Consider the following 26,058-nt stretch of genomic DNA (forward strand, 5'->3'; position numbering starts at 1 on the left):
CCCCTCCAACCGTAACAAGGACAGAACGCCCCTGGTGCTCACCTTCCACCCTACCAACCTTTGCATAAACCAAATCATCCGCCGACATTTCCGCCACCTCCAAACAGACTCCACTACCAGGGATATATTTCCCTCCCCACTCCTTTCCATCTTCCGCAAAGACCGTTCCCTCCGCGACTATCTGGTCAGGTGCACGCCCCCAAACAACCCACCCTCCCATCCTGGCACTTTCCCCTGCCACTGCAGGAACTGTAAAACCTGCGCCCACACCTCCTCCCTCACCTCTATCCAATGCCCTAAAGGAGCCTTTCACATCCATCAAAGTTTTACTTGCACATCCACTAATATCATTTATTGTATCCGTTGCTCCCGATGCGGTCTCCTCTACAATGGGGAGACTGGGCGCCTCCTATCAGAGCGCTTTAGTGAACATCTCCGGGACACCCGCACCAATCAACCACACCCCCCCGTGGCCCAACATTTCAACTCCCCCTCCCAATCTGCCGAGGACATGGAGGTCCTGGGCCTCCTTCACCACCAGACGCCTGGAGGAAGAACGCCTCATCTTCCGCCTCGGAACACTTCAACCCCAGGGCGTCAATGTGGACTTCAACAGTTTCCCCATTTCCCCTTCCCCCACCTCACCCTAGTTCTAAACTTCCAGCTCAGTAACTGTCCCCATGACTTGTCCGGACTTGTCCTACCTGCCTATCTCCTTTTCCATGTATCCACACCACCCTCTCCTCCTTGACCTATCACCTTCATCCCCTCCCCCACTCACCCATTGTACTCTATGCTACTTTCTCCCCAGCCCCACCCTCCTCCAGCTTATCTCTCCACGCTTCAGGCTCACTGCCTTTACTCCTGATGAAGGGCTTTTGCCCGAAACGTCGATTTTGAAGCTACTTAGAGGCTGCCTGAACTGCTGTGCTCTTCCAGCACCACTAATCCAGATTCATTCCACAAACCTCATTCCTGAAATATCAATTCTCCTGCTCCTTGGATGCTGCCTGACCTGCTGCACTTTTCCAGCACTACACTCTAGTGGTCTTAAATGCTGTAGATCATCATTTACCATATTCTTTGGGACTGGTAAGTTCCAACAAAGTTACAGCAAAACACTGGAAATTCTGCGCAGGCATTGCTTGCTGCAGAGGGCTATAGGGCTGAGTCATTAAGTGCACTCAAAGCTGAGAAGATTATTAATCAGTAATGATTTGGAGGTGCTGGTATTGGACTGGGGTGGGGTAAAATGTTAAAAATCACACACCAGGTTGTAGTCCAACAGGTTTATTTGGAAGCACTAACTTTCCCAGCGCTGCTCCTTCATCCATAAGACCATAAGACCATCCAGTGACAATTGCCTGATGCAGAAGCAGTGCCCCGAAAACTAGTGCTTCCAAATAAACCTGTTGGACTATAACCTGGTGTTGTGTGATTTTTAACGTTAATCAGTAAGAGAATCAAGAGTTCTAGGCAAGAATGGAGTTGAGGATTATCTGATCAGCCATGATCTCATTGAATATGGAGAAGAATTAACCAAACAAACCAGCTACAATTCTACTACATCTTTAGGTCCTATTGCTCTTTGTTTCTGGAGTACATTTACCATATGGACTACAGCGGTTCAAGGAAAAGGCTCCATACCATCTTCTCAACGGCAGCTAGAATTGGAAGGTAGCAGCCAATACCCAATGTATTAAAAAATAATGCAAGCAACCGTCTCTGAGGGACACGGGGAAATCTCCACAAGGTTTTACCATTTGACTGAATCTGACTCAAATATCCCAAATTTGAATTTAAATTACTGCTACAAATTGAAATAGCTCCCAACTGTGCTTCCGCGCGTTTACTGCGCGCACTCAAACTCAAGGAAGCGCACAAACGGGTGCGCGCTCATCAGGGTGTCGGCGCGGGCACGTGCGTCGGAGGCGCGCTCTCCACGGCTGCTCTCGGCTGGGCGGGGCTGGAGCCCCAGAGAGGGAGGTGTCAGAGAGTGTGGAATCCTGGCCAGAGCCTGGGTCCGTCAGCCCCGGGAAGCTCCAGCGTTACTCTGAAGGAACTGCGAAGAATATTTGGATGGGGGAGGGGAGTTTTTTGCAACTGGTTGTCAGCGGTTAATGGTTCAAGGAAAGGTTTTGTCTGTAAAGGGCAGTTCTATGTGCCAAACACCATTAGGCGCTAGGGGAGGAACAGATCAGATTCACAAATGATTTTAACCTCAGCTGAACATTTTTTTTTGCCTTCCATTTGCTAATGCAAACAGGACAAATGCTGAGTCCTCGGGTCGATCTGCATTGACCTGAATCAAGGCACCTGAGGTTTGCTGGGGATCTCTTCCTGATGTTGTGCTGCTAACAATGAGACTTTCAGGATATTCCTGCAGGCTACAATTTTAAAAGAGCTCGCTCATTGTTTAGGAAATGGAAAGCATTGCTTAGAAAAACTTGTCCCGGCAACGGACTACAAAACTTTTATTTGCAAACCTTCTTAAAAAAAGGGGGGGGGTCATCTTGGCCTTGTGATGGCCCTATTATGAAGTTCTACACCCGTGCCGTGAGGACAACTTTCCAAAATAGGATGAGTGTGAACCAGACGGTGCTGAGTGAAACAGTTGCGCTGCAGTGAAGCCGGGCCGAGCGGATCGTCCAGCGGACTCAGGCAGGATGCTGGTTCTGTTACCTTGCCTGGTGCTCGGCCTCTTCGCCTGGAGTGTTGGCATCTGCGGTGCTCAGGGGGAGTTCTGCCACGGCTGGATTGACAATGCGGGCAAATGGCACGAAGGTTTCCAGTGTCCTGAGGATTATGACACAGTGGACGCCACGACCTGTTGCGGCTCTTGTTCTCTGCGTTACTGTTGCGCGGCCCCTGAGGCCAGGCTGGACCAGGGGCTTTGTACCAACGACAGGGAGCAGCAGAACCCCGATTACTCAGCACGTAAGTGTCAGCCCCCCCCACCCACTGCGCCCACCCCCGGGGAGAGCCAGAGCCGAGGTTGCTAGACACTGCACACGGTCTTTCTGAATAACCGATGCTCGGGTGGAATGCAGTGCCGCGAAACGCGATTGAAATACCAACTTGTGTAAGGGGAAACTCGCGGTGATGAGAGCTATTGAAAACATTGAGTTCCCTAAAGTTTATCTTTACGGTTTCCCAGCGGAGATTATACTGCAGACGGGGAACACGCCGGCTTCCCGGGACAGACCGGGGGACACGGCATTTCTGACTCTTGGACAGTGGATCCGTTCACTCTGAATACCAGGAACAGGAAAAAGTAAATCTAATCCTAACAGTGCGATTTTAGTCTAGGTTTGGCATTTATTCTCTCTGAAATATACAGTTTCTTTTCCCCATTAATTATTGCTCTTTAATAAACCCCTGAAATCACATTCCTAGGATGGTCACATTTTGTATTTTTTTCCCACATGCGCAATTTTTTTAACCCCAGCTTTGGGTTTTTTTTTGCAAATCGTTCCGGCAGAAATTTTCCGGCACGATTCTAATAATTTGAATCAAGAATCAAATTATTCTTGGTTAATTTGCGAATGTTATAGTCGTGTGTGACTCTAGACATCGCTGGGAGCATCGCCCGAACACAGCCTGTGTTACTGCAATCATTTGTGTGTTGAATGTGAAGTCTCAGTTTAAAATCTGTTGATTTGAGGAAGGTTACTCGCAAAATCTGGCCAGCGGGTGGTCAGTCTTCAGAATCCTTGATGCAAGATGTTCGCTCTTGGATTCTCCTATGGAGTTAGATTCCCAGAAACGGGGAGAAATGAAATGGTTTTTAATCAACTTGCTGCACTAACTGAGCTCGGAACTCACCATTCTATGGGCAAGAACCTGCAAGGGCGAGGGGTTATCTCTCCAGGGACATTTGGAAGTAGTTTTAGGACTTAAAAATAAATTAAAACAATTAATTGAATTGTTGCCGCCTCCCATTCTTTACAATGTGCACTTTACAGAAAGTTAACAACATATTTGATTCCAAACAGGTATTGAGATTCAAACATCCGTTGCAGACTGTGAAGCGATGTGCGCAAGAGTTGGGGTGTCAAGTTAAATTAGTTTAATTTATGGTGGATCCTATTACAGCAGGAGATGGATGGGTACACGGGAAGGGATAGTGTCTCTTTAAGTGGTGTGCTTATACTGGGATGTGAATTTGTAGTGAATCGGATGAGCATGAAATTGCATTAGCCCCATGTATAAAGGGACAGAAAGCTGAGCCAGTCTAAACCAGTGTCTGTGACAGCTTCTGTATTGATAACCCTGAGAGAGCCAATCTCATTTTACATTCCTTCCTGCTATCAAATACAACCGCATTACCCCAGGACGTGACGCTGATGGATCTCCTGGGATGGATCTCAAACTTTTTCCACTCGCTATTAAATTTGCAGAGTTCCGCTCCCGGTTTACTGCAGGTAGAAATCTAATATCCGACGCTGAGGGGTGGGATTAGCGCCAAGGAATCCACTCTCGCTGGAAAACGTTTTTCAAAATTCACGGCGAATTCTTGGCTTTGGAGCTGCCTGGGTGGCGGTGTCGGGAACATTCACATGTCCCACTCTCAGGCGGCAGGTCCACTGGGGGGGGGGGGGCGGGGGTCAGGCAACTGCAACAAGTAGGGACATCGAGCGAAATCAAAACGCCGCAATTGGCTTAATTCCATTAGGATTACTGTCAGAACTGGTTGGATTTCCACAGAATAATTTCTGGAATGAAATTGTGAACCAACTAGTGCTGGGGCCACGGCCAAATTCCAGGGGGCAGACAGAATGAACCCTAAATGCTGCTGTTTCCCTTAGTTGTGCGACAGGGCCACCATCGATTTCAAATCATTTGCAGGCACAGACACTTGTAAAATTAATTTGAAACAGCATCAGGTCAAACGCATCCTTAAAAAGATGGTATGATAGAAATCACTGCTGACCGACGAATGTACAAACTGGGAAGACCCTGGGACGGGTTTAAAATTGGGATTGAATTTTTTTGTTCGTGTTGCTTCTAAATTGTTATGAGAATATTTCGGGATTATAACGCAAAATATCATTTTGTAACAATCACTTTGACTTCGTTCAAATCCTTCTTGTCTATTGAAAATAATGCATCCTAAACCTGGCATATTGGAGTCGGAGTTACAGACTCGTTTGAAAAGCGTCAGTTTGTTCTGATTTTTTTTTTCTGATTTAGTTATTTCAAGGATTTATATAGCAGGATCGATTAACGTCAGTATCTCGGCATTTTCTGGTTCTTGGGTGAAACAGTTGCAAACAACGGGCGAATCAAACTATCCACACAATTATTGGTGTAAGAGAAAAAACATGAAGAAGGCTGTCCCAATGTCTGCAACAAACTATTTTAATACTAGTGTCCGGCAAAGGTAAACAGTACCTGTCACACAGACATGAATGAATCTGACAATAACACCGATTTCCTGGTTCTTTGGGGATTTCGCTGGAACGACAGGAATTGAGTAATTCCTATCTTGAGTGAACAGTGGGAACCTTTTTAACGGAATTTCTATTTCACTTCGTGCGAAAATGACACACACGTCGCTGCCTGGAAGGTTATTTCTCTCTCTCTCTCCCCCCCCCCCCCCCCCAGTGTATGGCACTGTCTCACATCCCACCCCATCCCCTCACTCAGCGGTATCAGTTTCCAGATCAGTAGAGAACGGCCGTTTTCTAACCCGACATTTAGATGCGAAGATGGTTTGTTTGAAGTTGGTAGAGGGACGAGAGTTGTGCTCACCGGTGATACGTTTCGGCTTTCCATGTTCATTGCCTGGATTGGGGTGAGCAAAGGAGCATCTGGGCCACCCACAAAGTGTGTGTTCGCTCGGTAAGCCGTTCACGCTGTACTGTGTCCTGGCTGATACTGGCCTCTGCACATCACTCAGTCCATACACTGGCACTTAACGTGCTCTGTTTAAAGACAAACTGCCCGTACTGTTGTTTCACTGTGTCTTGTGATCCACAAACTTGATGACACTATAATGTCCAGAACGTCAAGAAAAAATGGGAAAGGTGTAATACCCGAAGCGTTGACTTCTCCACCTCCTGATGGTGCCGGGCTTGCAGTGTTCTCCCAGTTTCCTGCCTGGCTACTTTGGATTCCAGCATTTGCAGTGTTTTTTTGGCTCAAACTTGGGAAAAAGTTGCTTTTCATGTTCTTAGCCAATAGAGAAGAATGTTGGATACGTTTTGAATATTATTTAGAAAATAACTCAGATCATATTTCACAAAAAGCCTTTTATTGATGATAACTTGTTTTTCTAAAGTTATCCATGGTATGTAGGCGTCACATATATTACCCAGCTCTAAATGCCCATAGGGCAGTTCAGAGTCAGCCACATGTTGTGATCTGGAGTCATGTGTAGACGAGACCAGCTAAGGACAACAGTTTTATTAGTCAGACGAAAGTGGGTACTGCAGATGCTGGAGATCAGAGTCAAGATTAGAGTGGTGCTGGAAAAGCACAGCAGGTCACGCAGTAGCCTCGAATGCTGCCTGAACTGCTGTGCTTTTCCAGCACCACTCTAATCTTGACTCTGACTTTTATGAGCGAACCAATCAACAATAGCTTCATGATCATCATTCGGCTCTTACTTCCAGATTTTTAAAAAATTGAATCCAAAAATTCCCTTATCTGCTACATCAGGGTTTGGACCAGGGATCCCGGAACATTAGCTGGGTCACTGGATTAATAGTTTAGCGATAATACCATTGAACCACCACTTCCCCCCGAAATTGTTGACGCCTGCATGAATATATTCTCATGCAATGAGTCAATACATTCTTACTCCATGAGGTGATGTTCACTTTGCTGAGCTCTGGGGGTTAGGGATGTTCTTTTAGAATCTGTCAACGTGTACCAGCACTTTGCAATCTCTCGAAATATAATTTGTATTTGGTTATGAGGATAGTTACCCCTGAGTTTCTATATCTTACTCCCTGAGCTGGTTACTAATTCAATACTCTTCTCTATTTCTCTGCAGAGCCTGTCTATATGCCGTTTCTTATTGTCGGCTCCATATTCATTGCTTTCATCATTCTGGGTTCGCTGGTTGCTGTGTACTGTTGTACTTGCCTCAGACCTAAGCAACCAAATCCTCAGCCAATACGTTTCTCAATGAGGAGCCACCAAACAGAGACCATTCCCATGATCCCAACGTTTACACATTTGAGGACCCCATCCAGACAGTCGAGCACCGCCACTAGCTCCAGCTCAACCGGGGGCTCCATTCACAGATTCTCCAGAACCGAGTCAGGGCTCCCGCCGCCGCCGCCGCCGCCGCCCGGTTACAGCTCCCCCGGGTGCCTGCAGAATGCCCAGCCCTTACACCTCAGCCAGGCCCAGGGCTTTCTGATGCCCCAGCAGTATTTCACCTACACCCTCCAGCCAGAGCCGTTCGCAACAGGAAAAACCTTCACCGACTTCACTCAGAACCGGCTGAAGACTCCCAGCATATCCGCGCAGCCCGCCGAGCAAGTTCTATACAGTAACGCCGGGTTTCTAGGGAGGGAGAGCTTTCCGGAAATCCACCACGCTGTGTGACACCAAGAAGGAACCTCGCCGCCCTTTTGGGAGCACTTGTTCCTCCTTTGCAGATGGAAGATCGCACTTCCCATTTACTCACCTGGGAACAGGACCTAGTGGTAAAAGTGCCTCCGCGCTAAACAGCGGGGTGGATTTTAATTCACCATTCCCAAAACTCCGGATTAACGGGATAAATGGTAAACACGGATGGAACTCCTCATCTGAACCCCGAGCTAATGGCTATTCCCAGCTGGACCTTGAGGAGGATCATTTGGCCCAACTTTTCACATTTTACTTTTCCATATTTGTTGACATGCGTTCCGAGCTAACGAACTTACTTATTTACGGTGCACACAGAAAAGAAAACTTTCTTGAAGCAAACGGATGTCTCGATTCCCATCTGCTACCGCCGAAGTCACCTGGAATATCCCTCCGTGGAAACTGTTATGTTCCCCCGTTCTGGCATCTTGCAGGTGGAATGTCCCGTCCTCAGGCAAACGGAAACCAACAGAGTCCCCGCCACTAGTTTGGCAGTGAGGTTTATCAATCTAATCCCAGTCCCGAAAATCAAACATTTTAAATGCACAAATATAGTTTATATAAGATGAAGAAAACAGGTCTTTAACTTCCGTATAACTGAAGTACCAGAGCTATCTGAGAATATTTGACTAGGAACAAATAATAGAATTTCAAACATACTGAGCACTGGCAATTTAAGAGAAAACAGATATTTTATTTGCTTCCATACTGACATCTTGCCCCTATTGAATGCCTTATCTAAATATTCAATTTTAAAAATAATAATTTATAGACAAAGCCTGTGCTGTTAACTTTTCTTAATTCTGACTCATCCCTTCATATTTACAGTACACCCAAATTACTAATTGTTATAGTCATTATTTTTGCTATTTTAAATGACTAAATGTATAGTGAAAAAATATTGCATAGGAATATTTTATGAAATGTTTATTCCAGAATTATGATTGTTAACTTAAAACAATTTTAATTTCAGATTTTTAATAAATCATATTGTGCAAAATAGAATTGTGAAGCAAGGTGCCTTCTTTTTGCTGTTCTAGTTTAATTTTCTGCATGAAATTAGTGCTGGAGGTACTTCAGATTTTGTTTGGGTAAACTCAGACCTTCTCTGATCTTCAACTTCACATTTACTAAAGAGAAAAAAAAGTCTACTTTCACCCAGTAGAATTGGGGTCATCCACTTGTACAGGAATGAAGAGCTCAGATTACAATAATTCCAAAGCCTGTCTTCTCACTTAAAGGCTTAAGAACTATCTTCTCACTTATGGTAAATTTTATTGAAATGACCTCAGCCTCTTCAAGCTTCCTGTGTCTGAAGTACACTTGTGCCTGATTTACTGGTTCTTCCAGACCGTACCAAGTTACAGATACACAAGCTGATCCATCACTGCTTGGGCCTTGTTAGCACAAAAGACACCTGTTTAAAAAGCAACATTAATAGCAAGGAGGATACCAAAAATGCTGTGGAAACACCTACAGTCTAATGGTTGATCATTCACATACACACTCTTTAAAACCAAAAGTCTTATATTTCTTTATGAAAATGTGCCAGTTCCAAAGAAGTTTAGCTCAGGAGTGTTTCTGAGAAGTATGCTTAAAAGATCAGACAAGTAGTTACAGCTATTTATGCTCTTGTGGTGTCAGACTAAATTGCATCCCATCAGATAACTGTGCAATATTGCCCCTTCACTTGGTGTGATTCTCAGATACCCTATTTGGATTTAAAGAAACAGCACAAATCCAAAATGTGAGAACTTTGGGACATCTGAGATTCATGCTTTTAGTAGTCAAAGCCTTGAATACAAGGGTAGGGAGGTTATAATGGAGCTATGTAAAATATTAGTTAGGCCACAGTTGGAATATTGTGTGCAGTTCTGGACACTCACAGTGGGAATGGTGTAATTGCACTTGAGAGGGTGCATAAGAGACTCACCATATTGTTTTATGGGTTTAAGGTTTGAAGAGAGATGATATAGATTCATGTTATTTTCCTTAGAATGGAGAAGGCTGAGGGAGGACCTGACTGAGGTGCACAAAATGATGTCGGGCATAGAGAGTGTAGATAGAAAATGTTTCCCATTAGCAAACCATTATCCAGGGGAATTGATTTAAGATATAGGGTAGAAGGTTTGGGAGGTAGTATGATTTCTCCCTGAGGAAGGTGAACATTTGGAACTCACTGCCTGAAAGGGTGGTTGAAGCAGGAATCCATCCTACATATTTGGATGTCACAGTATACAAGGCTCAAAGCAAATACTGCAAAATTGGTTTAGGGCAGACAGGAACTGATGCCCAGCATGGTCACAATGGCATTAAAGGCCTCTTTCCATACCCTAAAACCCCTACGGCTCTATTAAGCATGAAGCTTATTAGGACAGCAGCATAAAAGAGTTACCAAAATGGGCTCAAATGTGTCTGCATATTTTAGATTTGATTAAAAATGAATTCAAATCAGTCGCCAAGGAGTTTGAATGGGGTTACATGGTTTTGTTGTCTTTTTTGGAGGCAGGCTGGGGTATGCTAACAAAAATTAATAAATATTTAGTCAGAGGAAAATACCACTCATTCTGTACTGGATATCAAATAAGCAGTTTGACAACTGTGGACAAACAGAGACTGAGTGAAGCAGCAGATAATTAAAACTGGGTATTCTCACTAAAGTATATAAATGAAGTTAGGCATGTTTTCATATGACTTTGCTGAGGGAAACAAGTAGATGAGAAAAAAAGGAAGGGTTAAAGGATAGATCTTTCATTGTGACGGATGCACCACCATTGAATACATTTCAAATGAAGTTAGAAAAATCCTTTTTGTCTCTCTCAGGAACAAGGGATAGGAGGAGCCTGCAGGAAAGTGGAGTTCATAGCCAAGACTAGCCCAGATCACAATAAATGGTGGGACAGGCTTGGTGCATGTTTAAGATCCTTTTTTGCTTCCATGTTCTTAATAGTCATATGTAATGTGCAAAAGATACAAAAGAGGCAGATACAATAAAATGCATAAAATCATAGAACTGCAATTCAGGATGCCCTGCTCCTGCAGAAGCTGCATAATTACAGCATTTTGCAGAGGTATTTGCTACTGAAATTCATGAAGAGTGTGACATTAATGTGCTTACCTGATAGGCACATAGTAAATAGGTGAGAAAATGTTGGTGTTTGTCCATTCAGTGGAAGTACTCTTTTAACAGCTTGGTCAGTCTTAGTTACAGCCAAACAACCACAATGAAATAACTTTAAAAATTAACTGTAATACATTTGGACTCATTTTAAAAATTTTAGTAATTGCTGGAGATTTTAAAAATGCAAATTTAAAAAAAAATGTTCTCATCTCTTTCATTTGTCTCTTAATCAAACTGTGTTACTGATTTTATTTTACTTTCTGTTTCCAGTTGCGATATTTAATTGAAATATCCTAAGATTTCCTGGTCAGACTGTGCTTTGCTAATTAACAATATTTAGTTAGATTGGTGAAGGAAGTACTCAATTGTCTCATTCCTGTAGAGTCCACATGGGTTGTTTGTTCAATTGTTGGTGGATTGAAACTTCCAGTGAAAAATGCTACAAATGGAAAAGCAACAATCAGTTGTCATTTGCTTGCTGGTCACAGAAAACTTCAGTCTTTTATAATCAACAGACAAAGTGGCATTTCAAAACAGGCAGCAGCCCACACTTATGCTTCCATGAGCAAATTGGTAAAGGATGAGTCAGGTTAAAGAGATTAACAAATGACTCAAAGATTAGTATGGAAAAAGTTGGGCACTGGCACTAATATTGAGGAAAGTGGGATCTATACCAATGGGTTAGTCTTCAAAACTTCTCTTGAAGGCAAATATCATAGAGATCTATAAAATCCTAAAAGGACTAGACAGGGTAAATGCAGGAAGGATGTTCCTTGACAGGGGAGTACAAAAACAGGCATCACAGTCTAAGGACATGGGGTAGGCCATCTATGACTGAGCTGAGGAGAAATCCAGGCAGTGGTGAGCCTGTGGAATTCTCCACCACGGCAAGTGTTTGAGGCCATGATTTCAGGGAGGAGTTAAATATAGTTCTTAGGGCCAAAGGTATCAAAGGATATGGGGAGAAAGCAGGAACAGAGTCCTGAATTGGATGATCAGTCATGATCATATTGGATGATGGAGCAGGTTCAAAGGCTGAATGACCTTCTACCGCTCCTGCTTTCTATGGTTGTATGTTTCACCTGGTATTAGACCATAAGGTTTCGGAGCAGAATTAGGTTATTTGGTCCATCCCTCAGAGCAAGACTTAAGTGCTTAATGGTAAGGTCCTTGAGAGTGTTGCTGAACAAAGACACCTTGGAGTGCAGGTTCAAAGTTCCTTGAAAGTGGAGTTGCAGGTAGATAGGATAGTGAAGGAGGTGTTTGGTATGCTTGACTTTATTGCTCAGAGCATCGAATATAGGAGTTGGGAGACCATGTTGCAGCTATACAGAACATTGGTTAGGCCACTTTTGGAATCTTTCTCCTATCGGAAGGATGTTGTGTAACTTGAAAGGGTTCAGAAAAGATTTACAAGGATGTTGCTTGGGTTGGAGGATGAGCTACAGGGAGAGGCTGAATAGGATTGGGCTCTTTTCCCTGGATGCTGAGGGGTGACCTTATAGATGTTTATAAGGGGCATGAATAGGATAAATAGACAAGGTCTTTTTCTGGGTTGGGGGAGTCCAGATCTAGAGGGCATAGGTTTAGAGTGAGAGAGGAGAGATTTAAAAGGATCTAAGGGGCATTTTCTTCACTCAGAGGGTGGAATGAGCTGGCAGAGGAAGTGGTGGAGGCTAGTACAAGTGTAACATTTAAAAGGCATCTGGATGGGTATATGAATAGGAAGGGTTTGGAAGGATATGGGCCGGGTGCTGGCAGGTAGAACGAGATTGGGTTGGGATATATGGTTGGCATGGACGGGTTGGACTGAAGGGTCTGTTTCTATGCTGTACATCTCTATGACTCTATGAGATCAATCATTAATCTTACCTCATTGCATATTACTCTCTGGTTGGGTCCAGAGTGTGTTGTTATAAGAAACTATTCTGTAATCCCTATCCTTCCACCTTCTCCTCACTTCCTGTACTTCCGAAGTGTCCTGTACTCCCCAATTGTCCTGTACTCCTCAGAATTCAGATCCCAATCAATGTCATTCCTGTAGCAATGTCTCTGTAATGGCTGTCTGATATAGTTATAAAACAAAAGGTTTATAATTTATAAGTACTAATATAATTTTTAGAATTTGGATCTCAAAATAGAGGCAGATGGGTGTTGGCTACTTCTGTGAAAGGTTTTCCTTTTTAAAAACAAAGTCAGTGTCCTTTGGGAGGGGTGACCTAAATTCAGTCTTTGTCAGATAGCAAATGACTGAAGACTTGTGGTGTTGATGGAAAGATGTTGCATATACGACAGGTAGATTATTATTTAAGGTCATTAGCTTTGTTTTCAGTTCAGAGTACTTGAAGATTGAACATGTTTTACTTTAATTTAGTTCAGGAAACAGCAGAGTTGTTTAGTTTAGTTTCCCTCCTAAGAAGGGATTACCACCTATCTCAGCAGAAGGCTTTTGTTTGTAATCCTTCCACACCAGGAAAGTTTAGTTAGAAATCTGCAGTTTATTAGATCCCACAAGGATTAAAACTTCTAAGTTGATTAGAGATCTTGTCAAGGACTCATCAAATTATATCCACGGTCCATGACAAAGAAACTGCAGGGTAGAAATGGAAAAAAAATGCAAATGCTATAAATCAGAAGCAAAAACAGAAATTGTTGGAAAAGCTCAGCAGGTCTGGCACATCTGTGGAGAGAAAACAGAGTCAATGTTTCGGGTTGAATTACGCTTCTTCAGAACTGCAGGGTGTCAGTTAAGTAGAAGCTTAAGTAGTTGAGATTGGGATGTGATTTTCTGTACTTGAGTCTCTGTGGCAGATAGATTCAGGGAAAAGTTTGAAACTTCATTTTACTGTCATTTCATAATTTAACCGTTTTCTATATTTAGCTTGTTTAGTTGTTTTTTATTTTGTGCAATAATAATTTGTTCTGTTGTTATAGAAATCTGCAGTTTTGTGAGGATATGTTTCAGTGACAAATCACAATGTTAATTAATTAAACCAAAAAAAATGAAGTCCTATCAGGATATGTTTTATTCTAGAATCTCACTTGTGCAGTAACAGCATCAACTGGAACCAAAATACATACTTTATTTGAGTCCTCAATTTATCTGTTTTGTTTTGAATGCTATGTGCATGGTGGCTCATTGGTTAGCACTGCTGCCTCATAGCACCAGGTAGCCAGGTTCAATTCCAGGCTCAGGCAACTGTTGGCACATTCTCCCAGTGTTTGAGTGTGTTTACTTCAGGTGCTCTGGTTTCCTCCAACAGTCCAAAGGTTTGCAAGCTAGGTGGACTGGCTATGCTAAATTGCCCCTTAGTGTGCAGGCTAGGTGGATTAGCTCTGGGAAATGTGGGGTTACAGGGATGGGGTGGGACACTCTTCAGGGTCACTGTGGACTTGGGGTTAAATGGCCTACTTCAACACTGTAGGGATTCTATGTGCACTAAGATAGGGAGTTATCAGTCTTATTATTTAATTCTTTGTAGAACTTATAATCCTATTTGTTGATTTACTCTTAGAATTGTACTCTCTATCCCTTCCTACCAACGTGCGTTTACCATTTCCTGTAGCAATAACTTTCTCTTTGTCCGTGAGTTTACTTTTTGATCTGCCACATCTTCCCAAGTTTGATCTCTTGCCCCCACTATTTAGTCTAAAGTTCTTTCTACTTCCCTAGTGACAAGACCTGCAAAAACAACACAGACCTAAGTAGATTGTAAGTAAATGGATCAAGGTGACAGTGAGAAAGCAGGAGAATGGGGTTGAGAAATGTATCAGCCATGAAGAAATAGCCGAGCAGACTTAGAATCACAGAGATGTACAGCAAGGAAACAGACCCTTCGGTCAAACTTGTCTATGCCCACCAAATATCCTAACCTAATCTAGTCCCATTCTACATCTTCTACACTGATGCAGCAACCTTCAGGGTACAACGGACCTGCACTCCCAGATCTCTCTGCTCATCAACTTTTCCCAAGGCTCTTCTGTTCACTGTGTAATTTTCTCTGGAATTAAACTTGTCAAAATGCATCGCCTCACATTTGCCTGGATTGAAATCCATCTGCCACTTCTCTGCCCAACTCTTCAGTCTATTTATATCCTCCTGTATTCTTTGACAGTCCCTTATGCTTTCTGCTACTCCACCAATCTTGGTGTCATCTGCAAACTTGATCATACCAACAGTGCCCTCTTCCAGATCTTTTATGTATCACAAGCAACAGTGGCCCCTGTGGAACACCACTGGTTACCTTTCTCCATTTTGAGAAACTCTCTTCAACTACTACACTCTGTCTCCTGTTGCTCAACCAGTTCTTTATCCACCGAGCTAGAACACCCTGCACACTATGTGACTTCACTTTCTCCATCAGTTTACCATGGGGAACCTTATCAAGTGCCTTATTAAATGACTAAAGTCAGTGTATATGACAGCAACAGCCCTTCCTTCGTCTATCAACTTGGTCACTTCCTTAAAGAACTTTATTAAGTTGGTAAGGCATGATCTCCCCCACACAAAACCTTATTGCCTATCACTGATAAGCTCATTCTTTCCTAAATATAAAGAGATCTATCCCTCAGTACCTTCTCCAGCAACTTTCCCATCATTGACGTCATGCTCACTGGTCTGTAGTTACCCAGAATATCCCTACTACCCTTCTTGTACAGGGGGACAACATGAGCAACCCTCCAGTCCTCCAGCACCTCAACTGTATTTAAGGATGTCACAAAGATATCTGTCAGGGCCCCAGCTATTTCCTCTCTCACGTCCCTCAGCAACCTGGGATAGATCCCATCCGGTCCTGGGGATTTGTCCACCTTAATAACCTCCAGCCTACCCAACACATGTTCCCTACTTATATCAACGTGATCCAGACCAATGGAACTTCTATCTCTAATCTTAACATTCATCATGACCCTCTCCTCAGTGAACACTGATGCAGAATCTCACCCATTCTCTCAGGTTCGACACACAGCCTTCCTTCATTATCCTTTAGTGACCTAGTTACTCGCTTCTTATATATGAATAAAAGGTTTTGGGATTCTCCTTAATTCTGCTTGCTAAAGCTATTTCATGACCCCTTTTAGCCTGCTTGATTCCTTGTTTAAGACTCATCCTAATCTTCTGATATTCTTCCAGGGCCCATTCTGTTCTTAGCTGCCTAGACCTTACGTTCACTTCCTTTTTTCTCTTGGCTAGTTGAATGATTTCTCCTGTCATCCACAGTTTGCAAATCTTGCCTTTCCTATCCTTTCCTGTCCTTTGTCTTCAATGAGACATGCCTATCGTGCACTAGCTTTAACCTCTCTTTGAAAGCCTCCCACATATCAAATGTGGACTTCTCTTCAAATAGCTGTGTCCAATCCACAGCTCCTGCCTAATTTTGATATAATTGACCTTGGCCCAGTTTAGCACTCTTCCCTAAGACAAAGATGAGAGTGAACCTATGAGTTTTCATAAAACTTAGAATTGTGCTCACTGTTCTCAAAGAAATCCCCCACTGCAACTTCTCCACTTGGCCTGGCTCATTCCCCAACACCAGGTCCAATATGGCCCCGTCCCTCGTCGGACTATTGACATACTCCTCTAGAAAACTCTCCTGAACGCTTCTTACAAATTTTACCCCATCCAGATCTTGATACTAAGTGCATCTCAGTCAATGTTGGGAAAATTAAAATCTCCCATCACCATCACCCTGTTGCCTCTACATCTTTTCATAATCTGTTCACTTATTTGTTCTTTTTCCTCACACGCACTGTTGGGAGGCCTATAATACAGCCCCAACAATGTAACTGCACCCTTCTTATTTCTCAGCTCCACCCATAATGCCTCACTACTCAAGCCCTCCATAATGTCCTCCTTTAGTACAGCCATGATATCATCCCTGACCAGCAATGCAACTCCACCAGCCTTTTACTTCCCTCCCTATCCTATCTGAAGCATTTATATCCTGGAACATTTAGTTGCCAATCATGCCCTTCCTTCAACCAAGTCTCTGTGATTACAATAATATCATACTCCCAGGCATCAATCCAAGCCCTAAGTTCATCTGCCTTATCCACGATATGCCTTGCATTAAAGTAGATACACTTCAAGCCACCAGTTCTTTTGCGTTCATCTGCTCTCTGCCTACTCTCCCCCTTATTAATGCTATGTTCATGATTCTTACAGTCTCCAGTTTCCACCTTGCTGTCTAGTTGTTTTCTCCTCTGGTTCCCAGCCCCCTGCCACATTAGTTTAAAACTTTCCCAACAGCAGTAGCAAAAACTCCCCCAAGAACATTGGTTCCAGTCCGGTTTAAATGTAGACTGTCCATTTTGTAATAGTCCCACCTTCCCCAGAACCGGTCCCAATATCCAACAAATTTGAACCTCTCCCTTCTTCACTATCCCTCAAGGCACGTGTTCATCCTGCTTATTTTTTCATTTCTATGCTGGCTAGCATGTGGCAGCTGGTATTAATCCGGAGATTACTACCTTTGTTAAAAAGGTCCTCCTTTTTAACTTCTCCTAGCTCCCTGAATTCTGCTTTCAGGACCTCATCTCGCTTTTTACTTACATCGTTGGTGCCTATATGCACCAAGACAACTGGCTGCTTACCCTCCCCTTTTAGAATGCTCTGCAGCCGATCGGTGACATCCCTGATCAGAGTACCTGGGAGGCAACAAACCATCCGGGACTCCCGTTTTCGGCCACAGAACTGCCTATCTACTCCCTTTAGTAGGTAGCCAGAGGATTGGGAGACTTTAAAAAAACAGCAGAGAACAACTAAAAAAGCAATGGCGGGGGTGGGGGGGGGGGGATGAAATAGGAGAGTAAGCCAGCTATGATAAATGAAGACTGCAAGAGTTTTATTAGATATCTAAAAGGTAAGAGAGGCATGAGTGGACATTGCTGTCCTGGAAAATGAAGCTGCAGAAGTAATAATGGAAACAAAAGAAATGGCAGAGGAACTGAATTTGGTTCTTTGCATCAGTCTTCATACTGGAAGACACCAGTAGCATACCAGAACTTCAAGAGTCAGAGGTCAAAGGTAAGTGTAGTGGCCATCACTAAGGAGTAAATGCTGGGGAAGGTGAAAGTTCTGAAGGTGGATAAATAACCTGGATGAGATGGACTGTACCCATGGCTTCTGAAGGACATAAAGGAGATCATAGAGGCATTAGTGATGATCTTTCAGGAATCACTGGAGTCAGGGAGGGTTCCTAAGGACTGAAAAATGGCTAATCTAACACCTCTGTTTAAGAAGGGAGGGAGACAGAAGATGGGAAACTATAGGCTGGTTAGCCTGACCTTGGTCATTGAGGAGATTTGATAATCCAGGATTAAGGATGAAATGGGGAATATGTGCAAGTACATGGCAAAATAGGCCGGAGTCAACACATCTTCACAAAGGGGAGGCCATGCCTGACAAATCTGTTAGAATTCTTTGTGGAGGTAATGAGCAAGTTAGACAAGGGACAACTAGTGGATTTGATCTATTTATCTATATATCCCAGGCTGTTAGGAGCAAGTTATAGCATAGATAGAGGATTGGCTGATTGGCAAGTCAAACAGTGGGAATAAAGGGATCTTTTTCAGGATGGCAGCCAGTAAACTAGTGGAGTTCTGTAGGGGTCAGTGTTGGAACCACAACTATTCACATTTTACATTAATGATCTGGATGAAGGAACTAATAGCATTTTTGCTAAATTTGCAAATGACATAAAAATAGGTGGAGGGACAGGGAGCATTGAGGAAGTGGGGAGGTTGCAGAAGGATTTGGAGAGGTTAGGAGAGTGGGCAAAGAAATGCTAAGTGGAATACAATGTGGGGTAAGTGTGATGTTACACATTTTCATAGGAAGAATAGAGGCTTGGATTATTTTCTAAATGGGGAAAAGGCATTGAAAATCTGAAGCACAAACAGATTTAGGAGTCCTATTTCAAGATTTCCTTAAGATTAACATGCAGGGTCATTTAGGAGTTGGGAAGGCAAATGGCTGTTAACATTGATGTTGAGAGGGATGGAATACAAGTGCAAGGATATAACTCGCAAGCTATATAAGGGTCTGGTCAGACTGTGTTTGGAACATTGAGAGCAGTTTTGGGCCCCGTATCTAAGGAAGGATGTGCTGGCCTTGGAGGGGGTTTACAAGAATGATCCCAGACATGAAGGACTTATCATATGATGAGTGTTTGAAAACTCCTTTAATATAGTCTGTACTTGATGGAGTTTAGAAGTATTGGGGGTGGGGTGGGGGGGGATCTCATTGAAACTTACAGAATACTGAGGAGGCCTGGATAGAGTGGATGTGGAGCAAATATTTCCACTAGTAAGAGAGACTTGGATTGGGGGACAACACTCAGAATGAAGAGATGGTCCTTTAAAACTGAGGTGAAGTCGAACTTCTTCAACCAGAGGGTGGTGAATTTGTGAACGCACTGTCACAGAGAACCGTACAGGCCAAGTTATTGACAGAGATAGAAAGGCTCTTGAATAGTAATGGTATCAAAGGTTACATGGAGAGGGGAGAATGAGACTGAGAAACATTTAAGCCATGATGAAATGGCACAGCAGACTAGAAGGGCCGAATGGCTTAATCCTGCTCCTATATCTTATGGTCTGTTTGTCATTGATAACATCAACTTCCTGCAATCCAAAGGTAGATGGATCTTTGTGTTTCCCTATTCTTGGTGATCGCAATCATTTAGTGTTTGTTTACTTTTTGCCTTTACCTACTTCGCATTTCTTTGTATTGAATTGCTGATGCCACCGACCCCCTCACAGTTAACATAAATTGTTTTTTGTAATTCTTTCCTGGCAGTATGTGAAAATAGCTGTATAAAAGTGCTAAAACAAAACATGAAAACATAAACGGTCAGGGTTTGTAAATTTAGTTTTATTTTGTGATCCTTATGACAACCAAAAGACAAAACATTGAAGGATTGCAACTGCCACCATGCAATTTACAAGAGTCAATGGCAAGTGACAGACTGAAAAAAAAACAGTACTGAAGATTTACAACAAAATATAAAATGGTGCATTTCCATACAGTAACTTAGATACAAACCTGAGATGTACAATGAACATTGATTTTGAAGGTCACCATTCATGCAGTGCAAAACCATACTACAGGGAAATTCAATCAACATTCTGGAAATTTCGACAGAAAAATCCAGATCCAATGTACAGAATATGTTCATCTTTACATGACATTCAAGTCAAATTCCATCATTGAATTAGATTGATTTTAAATACTATGCAAGACTGGCAACAATGGAAAGCAAATTTTGTTACCATATTACTAATGGAGCAAACATGCATTAAATATTTTACTTTGTTGTCACGCTGAACAAGACAATCAAGGCAAATTCTTTTCAAATTTGATTTCTTATTTTGAAATAGTCATATTCAATCATTTAAAAGTATCAAAATCTTCACATCTGTTTTTATTCTGTTGTCTTAAGTCTAGTAAAGCAAAGTACACATTCCATACATAGCCTATTTGGATACAACCTTTCACAGAACCAAATGGACATGGATATGTCAGTGTGAATTACAAACTTACAAAATAATTTAAAGCTGTCATTCATTTATATTAAAGATTTTTATTCCAAAATGCAGGACATACACAATGATTGGTCGGGAAACAATTTTTTTTTGTCCATTGTAAATTGCTGCATGATGTTACCTTTCATTAATCTGTTTCATTTGTCTCTAATCTTGCAGAAGATGTGCTGCAAGATCAGAAAATTAGTCATGCAGTAACAATGTTACATGTAACACTTGATCTCATGCAGTTAGACAAGAATACAGACAGGACAATCAAGTACACCACAGTCAGCCTCACATATCGGAGGAAGACGACAGCTATCATTGATTAAAAGACACCACAAAGTAATCACGTAGTTGGAGCTATGACATTCATTCAAGGATTTTGACAAACACAGAACATGTTGCATATAGAGAAAGCATATGGACACAGCAAGCTGCAAATCAAGAGATGATAGTAACTGGTTTGTGCTCTCAAACACTTGTGGATTTTTATTTGCTACTCTTTTTATGAATTTTAAAATCATAATCTCTAACAATGGTTTGCCTTTTTTTTCTGGTATATATAATGTAAAGGCAAAATTTGCCTTTAAGTTACTGGAGAGGATGGAATATTACAACTGTGCTGATTACACTGTTTTGGTGTTATGTCCTGTTGTTTGCTGAAGTTCAGTTTCATAGCCAATACTCAGCCAAATCTAGATATTCTGTGGCAAATGCTCAATGATAAAAATTAACCATTAAACTATTGTTCACATTAGTTATACAAAGATTTGCATACATAAGGATGCACTAAAGATCAGATTGAATGGAATGTTGACACAATATTTTTAAAATCTGGGTTATGCTTTGCAATCAAGGCAGTTTAATGCATAAAACACACACTACTGTAAAGGATGTTCCTCTATGAAGTAAACACTTAAGGTTCTATAGCGAGTCACATCCAAGTTTCTGTTGTCAGTGCTGCATAAATTGTGACAACCACAGAATTATACACTCAATACAAGGTAAATTTAATTCAACATGTAATAGAAAGGAAATTACTGTACTGATTTTATGAAAATGGCAGTTTTTAAAAAAAGTAATAATGCAAACCAAATTGCTTGGCACAATTCACCAGTATTGCTGACTAAATCATGGAAATTTCATATACAGCAAACAGACAAATTTTAGCTCACATTCACCAGAAAATAGGTTGGAATTAAAATGTTATTCAAATTGGCACATTCACACACATAATTAAATAACCTGAACAAAGTTCACACAAAACAGAACTTGAACTAACCTTTTAAGAGATGGTAGTCAGGAAAGCAAACCTTCATTTTATTATTTAATCACAGCATATTTTAGACCCATGGTAAAATGTGTGCAAAAAATGGTGGAGTGGGGCAAGGAGAACTCTCACATTTGTATTGAAATGTTTGTTGAATGTTAAATCATTTAAAAAAAAATCACTAAATTCACAAGCTTGTACTGTAGGAAATGTAGCCTCTCACAGAAAACACACTACATTGTTTCATTCTGAAAATTAAGTCAAATATTGGGCAATGAGTAAAGCATATCCAAAGTCACGGCCTGTGAAAAACACAAATCATGAAGCAATTGCCAAGAGGGCAGGAGACTTAATTTTGAAAAAGCCAGTGCCAGTGCATGTGCAAAATACACTTCAGAAAAACTGAAGCAGGAAAGTTACAAATGGGACTTGAAATTTGTTTCGGTCCTTTGACAATACTCTGGAGAATTGGGCTATTGTCAAATTCTATCAACTGAAGTTATTAGAAAACTATTGAATAAGGCTCATGCAGAGTTTTAAATTTGGCAAATAGAAGATTTGGCACCCAGAAGGGGAGTATTAGTATCATGTTTAATACTGCATTACTAAGATATATTTTAGCATTTTTAACAGATTCCTATTCAGTGACTTGAACATTAAAATATATTACAGAATTGTTATGCTAGACTTATATAGATACTGTTCACAAATAGGTGCACCACTTCAAATCAGTAGTAATCTATCAAAAAACAGGGTTTAATTGGTAAAAGTCACAGTTTATGATAAACAGGAAAATTTAGGAAGTGGTATTCAATTTTCTACAATGTTCACACTGAGCAGGATTGAAAATCAAAACATTACTCATGTCTATATATTTGTATTTTTAAAACAAACATGTCAAAAAAACAGGTACACCAATGACAAATTTCAAGTTCTGGCAACCTTGTGGTTAGTGTGTATTTTAAGGTGTTGATATTCTAAAAGAGTGAGTTTATGATAACATAGATCTGCACAGTGTTCATGTCTGTTTAATACACAACAAAAGTGATTAGCACTTTCTCCTTCATGAAACATACAAAGACCAACTTATTTGAGTCTTTGCAGATCTCTACAGCTACATATCTAAAACTTAGATCTGTAATGTTTGAAGTCCAATGTCACACTCTTAGTGAAAGCACTTGTTTGCAGTCCATGTATTAAATGTTTACCAATCATCTGGTCTTTGTTTGGTGGTGTCATAGGCCCTGACCACTTCAGACTGGGACACAATACCATTCTCATCTTGGGAAAAGGCATAACCATCTATGAAAATAAGAATAAAGTGGCTCATCACAAAACTCATCAAGTTACAGAAGAATGAATCATGAAACAACTTGTCATTATATTGTCAAAATTAATTAATTTCATTCTTTAAATAAAGTATAATGCAATTAGGTACTAAATGTTCAAGAGGGATCTTCCAGAAATGCAACAATTGTGATGCTGACACCATTTTTTAGAACAATGGATGAATTTCTCAATGGCGGTGAATGGTCCCCCTTATCAATACTTGTGATTAGTCTCATTAGGTTCCAACCAAACTGTTGGCTAAGAACATTTAGAGACACAAAAAAAAGATAGTGTTTTAGCCAAGGACATGTTTCCACACACGTACACCCAGATCAGATATGACAAAGGAGTTGATATGTACTTGTTCTATGAGCAGTTACTGTGAAAGGGCAGGGTGAAAACAGGAGCATAACAGAATCATCTAAAGAGTTAACTGGAAACACAAGGATTTAACCATAATTATTAAACCATGGGAAAAAAAATTGTCAAATGAACACACTTGGGAAAAAGATACTTACGTAATGAACTCTGTTGGAAAGAATCAGAACGGTGTAGATTGAAAGTATTCTTCCGAAAAACATTCTTTAAAAGTTGAGCTCGTTCACTTAAGCTTTTCAGGAAAGAAAGAATTACAATTAATTGAAATGCTTTAGGGAAAAATGTTCATATTATTTTTTGGGCTGATTGTGAAAATAGAATATATTTCATGCATTATGAATTGAAATTTAAATGCAGATCTGACAGTTCTTCACCACACAAGTCAAATTCACACCATTTTATCGACCATTTCCACTCATTCAGTGCAAAGTCTAAAGCCTTTCCAACCAGTACAACTAAAATGTATCCTTTATAAATGTAGTATCTGAAAATATATATAAATTATTATATATAATATGAAAAATAACTTCTACATTTAAACAAAATACCAAGTTACATTTAACCATCCAGAATTTGTTGACATTGAAAAGGTATTCAAAGTTTGAACATTCAAGCTAAAATTTGAATAAAACATAAATTACCATTTATAAAAAAACAAAATTTGTCGCCACTTCTGATCCAAAACCCTCTGCTGGTCCTTGATTCCTGGACTTAGAAACTGGGGACCGCATGTGGTGCAGTTCTAGACACTGCAACTTCTGGGAGTAGAGCGCTGTTGGCCAATCTGATCAGCCCTCCAGCAATTTCATGCTATTAAATTGCTATATGGTTATGGGCTATCATGACCAGCGAGGATGTGTTTTCTGCAAACTCTTGGTTTCACACAGCAGGAAGCCTGCTTCAATACCCTGCCCAAAAATTCTATAAGCACGAAGGGCAAGAGGTACGGAGGAACATGAAATAATTACTCATCACCAGTGAAAAAGAATTGAAGAATAAATGCGACTACGGGTTGATTAGTTCCTTGTTCTGATGATCTATAATACAGAATCTTAAAAGAAGTGATTATAGAAATAGTGAATCCATGGAATATAATCTTTAAAAATTCCCTAGAATCTAGGGAAAGCAGGAAACAACAAGCCAGTTGGCCAATATCTATCACGAAGATAATACCATTACCTTAATAATGAATTCCAGCAAGACACTTTAAAAATCATAAAACATTCAAGCAGAGTCAACATGGCCTTATGAAAGATGTAAGTTACATTTACAGGACATTTAGATATGCTGGAATGAGCGTTACTTTGTTTAGCCTTTAACCCTAATTTTAAACCTTCTGTTCTCAGGGAATGGTGAAAAAGAAAAGGCAACAAATTTTAAATTGAAGATGCAATGTCCTGCATAGAAACATTATATTTGAAGTGCATTCAATCAATTTGCTATAAAGTATGCTGTGAAGATGTGATAAGGCACTATATCGGTGGAAAGTTTATTTGCAAGAATTTGTTTTAGTGACATTGCTTAAGGATAGTGGAATGAAAGGATGTCAATACGCAGATGGGGGATATCTAAGGAAAGAGTTACGCTGGGTTGCCTCTTGTGTTCCCTGGGAATTGATTTCAGCATGCTTGGCACACAGGATTCAGGCCTAGTGCGCTAATAACACCAAGTTCCAATGAAAAATGTAAAAACGTAATGACTTCAAGATTGTATATAATAAAAGCTATATCTGGCAATTCAGATTATTTAGAGTTAGTGATAGCAATGCTCATTCCAACATTAAGGTGCGAGAGCTGAGTAGTTTAAAGAAATGATTCAGATGAGTTAGTGTTGGACTGGGGTAGGCAAAGTTAAAAATCACACAACACCAGGTTATAGTCCAACAGATTTATTTGGAAGCACTAGCTTTCGGAGTGCTGCTTCTTCATCCTGTGGTTGTGGAACAGGACCATAGGACACAGAATTTATAGCAAAAGCTCACAGTGTCATGAAGCTGAAACAATATATTGAACAAACCTCGATTGTTAAGTCTTTCATCTTTTAGAATGGGTTTGCTGGTTTCAGTTCTTTAATATAGAAATATTAAATATTACACATTAACTTAACATCAAGGTTTGTTCAATATATCATTTTAGCTTCATGACACTGTAATCTTTTGTATAAATTCTGTGTCTTATGATCCTGCTCCACAATCACCTGAAGAAGCAGCAGCGCTTCGAAAGCTAGTGCTTCCAAATAAATCTGTTGGACTACAACCTGGTGTTGTGCGATTTTTAAGTTTGAAGATAGCTAGCCTGAAAGGGCTAGGATGCCTGGAGATGAAAAATTTGAGGAGGATCAAATCACTAATTTTTTTTAGACAAATCTATTTTAATTTCTCTGTGGCCTAAACTTATCAGTTTACTATGCTTATAAATCAAATCAAATCAAGCTATTCAATAATGTAAAATTTATCTGATTAATTTTAAGTAGCATGTTTGAATTTGCATCAAAGTAAATGCGTTTTAAATCCATAATATTTAGATAGCTATTTCTGCTATTTATGGTATTAATGGTATAAATGTCATTTCAATGACATCTTAATCTCATGTCTAGTCGCTGAGGTAGAAAATAACCGCATGGGGTTTAGTTTTACAACCGTGTGCTTTAGATTAAATTTTATTGTGTTGACCTAACCTGGTGTAGAAACTCTTGCACGGTTTTAAATACGTATTTAAGCATAAAGTAATGCAACGCAGGAGGAAACCATTCAATCTATATTTTAAAGACCAGTTTGATTACTCCCTGTCTGTGCTCCATTATTTTTAGTTATTTCAAAATGTAAAATGTCAATGGAAGTGTAATAACTCGA

At 40.8% G+C, this 26,058-nt stretch overlaps 2 protein-coding genes across 4 annotated transcripts in view; one reads left to right on the forward strand and one right to left on the reverse strand.

Annotated features, from left to right (window-relative positions):
- Nucleotides 1-1,997: 1,997 nt before the first annotated feature.
- shisa3 (shisa family member 3) lies at nt 1,998-8,448 on the forward strand. The gene is made up of 2 exons (XM_072568265.1): nt 1,998-2,937; nt 7,001-8,448. The coding sequence occupies exons 1-2, from the start codon at nt 2,667-2,669 to the stop codon at nt 7,558-7,560; spliced, it is 831 nt and encodes a 276-aa protein (XP_072424366.1). The 5' UTR covers nt 1,998-2,666; the 3' UTR covers nt 7,561-8,448.
- An 11,105-nt stretch (nt 8,449-19,553) lies between these two features.
- atp8a1 (ATPase phospholipid transporting 8A1) overlaps nt 19,554-26,058 on the reverse strand; it is a 355,098-nt gene continuing 348,593 nt past the window's right edge. For all 3 annotated transcript variants that reach the window (XM_072568277.1, XM_072568286.1, XM_072568295.1), the window contains 2 exons: nt 23,348-23,439; nt 19,554-22,802 (listed from right to left, as the gene is read on the reverse strand). In XM_072568277.1, coding sequence (XP_072424378.1) covers nt 22,705-22,802; nt 23,348-23,439 — 190 coding nt within the window. In that variant the 3' untranslated portion in view covers nt 19,554-22,704. The remainder of the gene's footprint in view (nt 22,803-23,347; nt 23,440-26,058) is intronic.

Source organism: Chiloscyllium punctatum, chromosome 1, assembly GCF_047496795.1.
Source record: "Chiloscyllium punctatum isolate Juve2018m chromosome 1, sChiPun1.3, whole genome shotgun sequence".
In the NCBI taxonomy this organism is placed as follows: Eukaryota; Metazoa; Chordata; class Chondrichthyes; order Orectolobiformes; family Hemiscylliidae; genus Chiloscyllium; species Chiloscyllium punctatum.

Bases quoted from the DNA above. Each gene is read 5' to 3' on its own strand.
- shisa3 (XM_072568265.1), top strand. From the start codon at position 2,667: ATGCTGGTTCTGTTACCTTGCCTGGTGCTCGGCCTCTTCGCCTGGAGT. The intron at 2,938-7,000 runs GTAAGTGTCAGC...ATTTCTCTGCAG, and splicing joins GAACCCCGATTACTCAGCAC to AGCCTGTCTATATGCCGTTT.